Source organism: Stomoxys calcitrans, chromosome 2, assembly GCF_963082655.1.
Source record: "Stomoxys calcitrans chromosome 2, idStoCalc2.1, whole genome shotgun sequence".
Classification (NCBI taxonomy): Eukaryota; Metazoa; Arthropoda; class Insecta; order Diptera; family Muscidae; genus Stomoxys; species Stomoxys calcitrans.
Window position 1 is genome coordinate 67,124,580 of NC_081553.1, and position 7,434 is coordinate 67,132,013.

Consider the following 7,434-nt stretch of genomic DNA (forward strand, 5'->3'; position numbering starts at 1 on the left):
AATGCCGTACCAGCACCCCCAAATAAGGCTTTTTTTCCTGACCGTGCCGGTATTTGGCTCAGATAAAATAAGAGAGTGAAAGAAGGCGCAGCGGAGCGGGCCCTAGTCCAAATAAAAAAATCGCCAAATGTAGACAAGGACCATAGCTCCTTTTCAGTCATAATATGATTTGTTTTCATTTTGTGCTACAATTTTACAACTTCCGGTTTACTGGCCAAGCACTAAGATTTAGTCTACTTTAAGATTATTCTCCTTGAAAATAAATCATTGTGCGTAGCAGATTTTTCCATTTCTTTGCACTTTTCTAAACTTAGATTGCAATTTTGCTTTCAACAAATGAAATTCAATTATGCAGATTTTTATTTTTTTTTATTTTTAATTCCAATTGTACAGTATGGCAAATTTCCAGGAAAATTTCCTTTTTAGCAACTGTCAGTTTATTGTCCAGTTGAGGTGGAAATTCCATAGTAATAGAATGCCAATAACATTTTGCAGATCATTATGGTGTGAATACTATGTCACATTGAAAGTGGCAAAACTTTTGTTTGTGCCTTGTTGGTACGTGTGACCACCTACAATGAGATGTAGGTGATAGAATGTCAGAGTGCTTCATAATCGAGGTCGTTCTCTGCAATAGTAAATGAAATGTCAAGAAAAATCAACAACTTTCAAAAGAAAGAAAGTAGAAGGAAAAATCTTGGCATATTTTCTAGTGAAGGTTAAGGATATGGAAAACATTTTTTTGTACGTAGTTGTGTCAAAAGATAATGTTTTTATACTCACCACCATAGGATGGGGGTATACAAATCTAGTCATTCTGTTTATAACAACTCGAAATAGTAGTCTGAGACCCCATAAAGAATATTCTTAAAACGATTCAGAATATATATATTCTGTATCGTCTCGACATTCTGAGTCGATCTAGCCATGTCTGTCCGTCCGTCTGTCGAAAGCGATAGCGTTCGAACGCTTAAAGCTAGCCGCTTTAAATTTTGCACAGACACTTCTTATTAATGAAGTTTGTTGGGGTCATACCGGCTTAGATTTTGATATAGCTTCCATTTAAACCGATCCCCCGATTTGATTTCCTGAGCCAATAGAAGCCTCAATTGTCATCCGATTTGGCTGAATTTTGGAACACAGACTTGTGTTATGACTTCTAGTATCCATGCCTAGTATCACCCGAATCAGTCCATAAAAAGACCACCTTTCATCCAAATCCCGAGAAAATTTCATACCATATGTCCCATCGCAGTTATATCGAAATATAATCCGATTTGGACCAATTACTAAAAAGTACAAGTCATTGTTCAATTGTATACAACAAATTATTGGTCTTTTTAGTAGCTATATCTAAAAATAAACCAATCTGAACCATAAACGACATGGATATCGAAAAGCCCAACATAAGTCAATGTGTCAAATTTCAGTTAAATTTGATTATAAATGCGCCTTTTTTGGGGCCAAGACTTTAAATCGAGATATCTAGACCAAATTGCAGAAATATGTGGAGGGGCTTAACTTAACCCCCTGTCACAACTTTCGGCAACATCGGACATAAATGCTGATAAATGCCCCTTTTATGGGCCCAAAACATTAAATCGAGAGATCGGTCCATATGGTAGCTATATCCAAATCTGGACCGATCTGCGTGAAATTGAAAAAGGATGTCGAAGGGCCTAACACAACTTATTGTCCCAAATTACGGCGACATCGGACAATAAATGCGCTTTTTATCCATCCTCCGGTCTTAAATAGTTCAGCGGGTAATCCGTCGGCTCCTGCTGCCTTGTTGTTCTTTAGTCGGGTCACTGCTACTTGGACCTCATCCTGACTAGGAGGTAAACATCCTATACCATCATCAGGGATTGGTACTGCGGTATCCTCTTCGCCGCCAACGTCGGACACTAGCAGTTGGGTAAAATGTTCTCTCCATATCCTCAGCACGTTTTCTGTATCAGATGCTAGTGAAGTTTTCTGTATCAGATGCAGTTACCAGATTTCCTTCTTTGTCTCTGCAGGAGGATGTGCCTGCACCAAAGCCTTCGGTTTGATGTTTAATTCTTTGGTAGAATTTCCGGACTTCATTCTGACATTTCAATTCGCTCACACTCAAGTCTTTCCATATCCTTTTTCTTTCTGCGGAATAGACGTTTCTCCTCTCTCCTTTTCTCTCGATACGTCTCCTTCATCTGGCGCGTTGCTACTGATTGCAGGGTTGTTCTATATGCCGCATTCTTGGCTTCACTAGCATCTCGACACTCTTGGTCATACCATGGGTTCTTGGAGGAGGCTTCCGGTACCCAAGAACGGATTTTGCGGCATTTTCCATGGAGTGGACAATAGTTTGCCACTGCGCCATTATATCATCGGAACAAGGAGTGCTTTCATCAAGCAGTTGGGTTAGTCGAGTGGAGTATGCCGCTGCTATTTGTTGTTTGCTTTTCAATGTCCAGCTTCCGTGCAGTGTCATATCGTACTTTCCTCGTCATGTTCAAACGGGTGCGAACCATTGACGCAACAAGGTAATGACCCGAATCTTTATTCGCTCCACGGATCGATCGCGCATCTAACACGCTGGATGAATGCCTTCCATCTATCACAAAGTGAGCAATTTGGTTTCTCGTGTTTTGATCGGGTGATAGCCATGTGGCTTTGTGAATATTTTTATGTTGAAATCTGGTGCTACTAACTACCATTTTTTTGCCGCGTCGAAATCTGTCAGGCTCAACCCATTACTGGACGTTATCTCGTGGAGGCTAAACTTTCCGACGGTTGGACTAAAAAGGTCTTGCTTCCCCATCTTCGCATTAAAATCTCCTAGAGCGATTTTAATATCATGGTCGTATTCTCCCTCTAGGCACTCGTAGAAAATATCCTTGGTCTGCACGTCTTTGTCTTCCGTCGGGGCATGGGCACAAATAAGGCCCCCAACCACATGGGGCGCTGGGGCGAAAATTTTGCCCATGAACATGCCATTAAGGAACAGGGGCAAACTTCTCACATAGCAATGAGTGCAGTCCGATTCAAGTTTATGGTCAAGGACAGGGGGCCTCCTTTTTATAGCCGAGTTCGAACAGCGTGCCGCAGTGCGACACCCTTTTGGAGAGAAGTTTTACATGGCATAGTACCTCAGAATTGTTGCCAGCATTAGGAGGGGAAAACCACCGCTGAATATTTCTGATGGTCTCGCCAGGATTCGAACCCAGGTACTCAGTGTCATAGGTGGACATGCTAACTTCTGCGCTACGGTATTCTAAAAGAACACCATTTTCATGTATATCCAGTGACGAAGTTTGTTCTTGTCCTACATCTTGGATAGTTGTTGTTGTAGCCACATTTGCATGTAGAGGTGGCGATTCTTCTCAAGCTGCTATAGGTGAGCAAGCTCGTTCCGATCCAAAGGACCGATCGCTGTGGGAACAGGGTGGCCATTGGTTATTTAAAGGCACTAATAACTCGCCTTGCCATATCAAGTATCATAGGCACTCAGTATTTGTGCAAGAGCCGGTGCCGCCCGGCCTCTCACTGAGACTCTCCGCTCGATGCCGCTGATTGTCCGCAACTGCCGTTGCAGCTACTCCGTATGGAGCATTCCACTATCCGAAACCTGTGTACGCGCCCGGTAGTTCGCAGCTAAGCTTCTCGTGACAGCAATGAACAGCACACAAATTGGAGCTCAATGTTCCAGCTCGTGTGGTGCTCACAGCTATTCCGTACCGTAAATTGGGGTAGTTATAATTGAATTGCATGTTTTGTAGCCTCAAAGGCGTATATAGCCTTGTTTGAGTGCTGAGAGCTAAGTGCTTTTAAGGAGTATCGTCATACACTTGCAGAATTTTTGGTTGATTTTTCATTTGAAGTGGCTTTGGTCATTTACTCCTACGTCGACTTTATGTTGAGTTTTTCTTTACATATCCCAAGATCTTTTTAAATTTCCCTTTTGTAAACCAATTTAAAAAACAACATTGAAAATAATAAACCTAAACAGCCATAAAATTCGCTGAAAAGGAAGCAGAAAAAATGCAGCATTTTTTGGCGACAGCTCTATGTTATAATCACAACGTATGCTGCAGTTTTGGAGTACATCCAGATCCCCAAAAACTAAATTTTTTCTTCATCTTTGGAAGCAAAAATGTTGCTGTGCATGTTAGTGGCAATTTTCACATGATTGCCCATTTTAATTAACATTTTCCCACACCACTATAAACAAAGAAGGATGTGAATGTTTAAGTTTCTCATTATCCCAGCAGCAACTGAGAGAAAACTGACTTCTTATTTCTTCTTCTTCTTCTTCTTGTCATCCACACAGGTTATAGTGTATCCCACAAGAGATAGTTTACAGTTCGTTGGAGCTGTTTCCATACTGGCAGGCATTTGGCTGCTGGCCCTGCTGCTGGCCTCACCCATGTTCATCTACAAACGTCTGATACATGCGGACATACCACCTGTGCTGCAGGCCCTGGGCATACATGGAGTATCCTTTTGCATAGAGGACTGGCCGCTGAATCATGGACGCTTCTACTATTCCATGTTCTCGCTGTGCGTTCAGTATCTTGTGCCCATACTCATAGTGTCGGCGGCTTATTTTGGCATCTATAATAAATTGAAAAGTCGCATTACCGTTGTTACGGTGCAGGCGTCGTCGCAGCGCAAGACCGAGAGGGGGCGACGCATGAAGCGCACAAATTGTTTGCTCATTAGCATTGCTGTGATATTTGGGGTATCCTGGCTGCCGTTGAACTTCTTCAATTTGTATGCGGACATGAAGAGGGGAGCCGTGACCAACAGCATGCTGGTGGCCTATGCCTTTTGTCATATGATTGGCATGAGTTCGGCTTGCTCGAATCCCCTGCTCTATGGATGGCTGAATGATAATTTCCGTAAAGAATTTCAAGAATTATTATGCCGTTATAAAGAAAACACTAATATTGCTCTTAATGGTCATACAACAGGAGGTGCACAGTCGCGGCGGAAACGGAAGAATGCCGACATAACAAAAGGTGATCTTAAGCTGTTGAGCAGTGCTGCCGGAGCGGTGGGGGCTGGTGGGGAAACAATGATGGGCAACACTTTGGGTATGAGTACAATGAATAATAATGGTGGAGGCATCACCGAATCGGTGGCCCTCACAGAGAATCCCTTGTCCATGGAGGTGACCACTACGCTGGTGATACGGTAAATCTCAATGCAATGGGCAAAAGATCTCTGCAACAACTCTAGAAAAGAAAAAGTCTAGGATAATCCAAACCAAAAATACAATGTGACAAAATTAAAAATTATCTTCTCCTTCCAATAACACTTACAAGAAAAAAAAAACAGAAGAAAAAAGAAACCCAAAAGTCATTGAATCAAATTCAATGCAGATTTAAGAAACGAATAACTGTTATTGATAAAACTTGAAGCACTTGAATGCAACAATAACCATAAGAAAAGAAATTATATTTAAGAAACAAAATCTAAAACAAAAATGACACCATCGAAAAGTTCTACCAGAACAGCTCCATCCACAAAATGATGTAACTGCAACAACATATGCCACAACAGCTACAACAACCATAAGAATGTTACAACTCTTTCGTATAGAAATCAAGGCTACAACAGCTTCGTTTACAAATGAATACTGAAGAAGCTGTATCTAACGATCGTTGCTGCCTTAAAGAGTGGCAATTGCCCCAGTATACTACAGCCTGTGGCAATATGGATTGTGCAATATCGCCATCTTACCAATAGCGAAACCTTGTGGATATAAATTTTTAACAATTTCATTTTCTTTCCAAGTTCTTGTTTCTATTTCTCATTGGCTGTAATCTCTGTTATTGCATGATTTATGTAAATAGTCGTATTTTTGTTTCATGTTTTGGCCCCAAAAAAGGCCCAATGACAGAAAAAAAACCAACTTCTTTCTATTTGAAATAAACTATTCCTAAATGTACAAAAAAGAAAAAAGATTCTACAAAATTGTTTGTTTCATATTAAAATGGAGTATATATGTATGTGTATGCGGCAGAGGATGTTGATGCCAAACCAATGTATTGGGTTGCCCAAAAAGTAATTGCGGATTTTTCATATAGTCGGCGTTGACAAATTTTTTCACAGCTTGTGACTCTGTAATCGCATTCTTTCTTCTGTCAGTTATCAGCTGTTACTTTTAGCTTGCTTTAGAAAAAAAGTGTAAAAAAAGTATATTTGATGAAAGTTCATTCTAAGTTTTATTAAAAATGCGTTTACTTTCTTTTAAAAAATCCGCAATTACTTTTTGGGCAACCCAATATATTTATAAAATTTTACAATTGAATTATTAACACTGTGTAATATGTACATAGAGCTATTTAACAAAATGCAATATAAAAAACTGCTAACCAATTTGTCTTCCTGTCAAGCTTTCCCACTTAATTAGTAGAATTCGCAAAGACCTTGAGATCGAAAAAAATATTTACGAGAGTTCGATCTGTTCTCTAAGTACTAAAAACAAAAATACTTAAATTCTTTGCTGGAATATTAATTCCAGTAAACTATGAGGCCCAGAATCTACCTTATGTTTACGCGAATAACGTAACTTTCTCATTTCTTCATTCTGATTACATTAATCGAATGTTAAAACCAAGTAACATACATAATAAAACTTCCTCAAGTTATGCAGATTAGTTTGTGATAAGAACTAGGTTGCGAATGAACAGCCAGCACCCTCAATAACAAGTAAGAGCGCATTAACATTGGATGCCCACTACCATGGAATTAAAATGCCTTCTTTATGGTGTTCAAGAAGTGAAATCGGAAGAAGTCATCATGCTAAATTTCATTTCAATCCAATAAGAGTTTTATATAGCAGATATATAAGGTAAGGAACCGATCCAGATCATACTTATCACATATCATAGTGCTATACCGTTAACATGTGCTAAGTTCGGCCTGACCGTATTTTGTATACCCTCCACTATTGACCGCATTTGCGATGTACATTGCAGGATTTTTCTTTATAGACAGCGAACTATTGTATATAGAACAAGTAAGAACGTGATAAGTTCGGCCGGGCCGAATCTAATATACCATCCACCATGGATCGCAGGAGGCAGAGGTTAGCATGTCCGCCTATGACGCTGAACGCCTGGGTTCGAATCCTGGCGATATTATCAGAAACAACTTTCAGCGGTGGTTTTCCCCTCCTAATGCTGGCAACATTTATGAGATACTATGTCATGTAAAACTTCTCTCCAAAGAGGTGTCGCACTGCAGCACGCCGTTCGGACTCGGCTATAAAAAGGAGGCCCCTTATCATTGAGCTTAAACTTGAATCGGACTGCACTCATTGATATGTGAGAAGTTTGCCCCTGTTCCTTAGTGGAATGTTCCTGTTCCTTAGTGGAATGTTCCTGTTCCTTAGTAGAATGTTCATGGGCAAAATTTGCATTTACCATGAATCGAATTTTTCGA

The 7,434-nt window shown here is 40.3% G+C and overlaps 1 protein-coding gene across 1 annotated transcript in view; it reads left to right on the forward strand.

The window, feature by feature from the left end:
- The window catches only part of LOC106085875 (neuropeptide F receptor), a 45,068-nt gene extending 39,151 nt beyond the window's left edge, over window positions 1-5,917 (forward strand). Inside the window, exon 4 of the mRNA XM_059362113.1 lies at window positions 4,313-5,917. Coding sequence (XP_059218096.1) covers window positions 4,313-5,182 — 870 coding nt within the window. The 3' untranslated portion in view covers window positions 5,183-5,917. The remainder of the gene's footprint in view (window positions 1-4,312) is intronic.
- The last annotated feature ends 1,517 nt before the right edge of the window (window positions 5,918-7,434 follow it).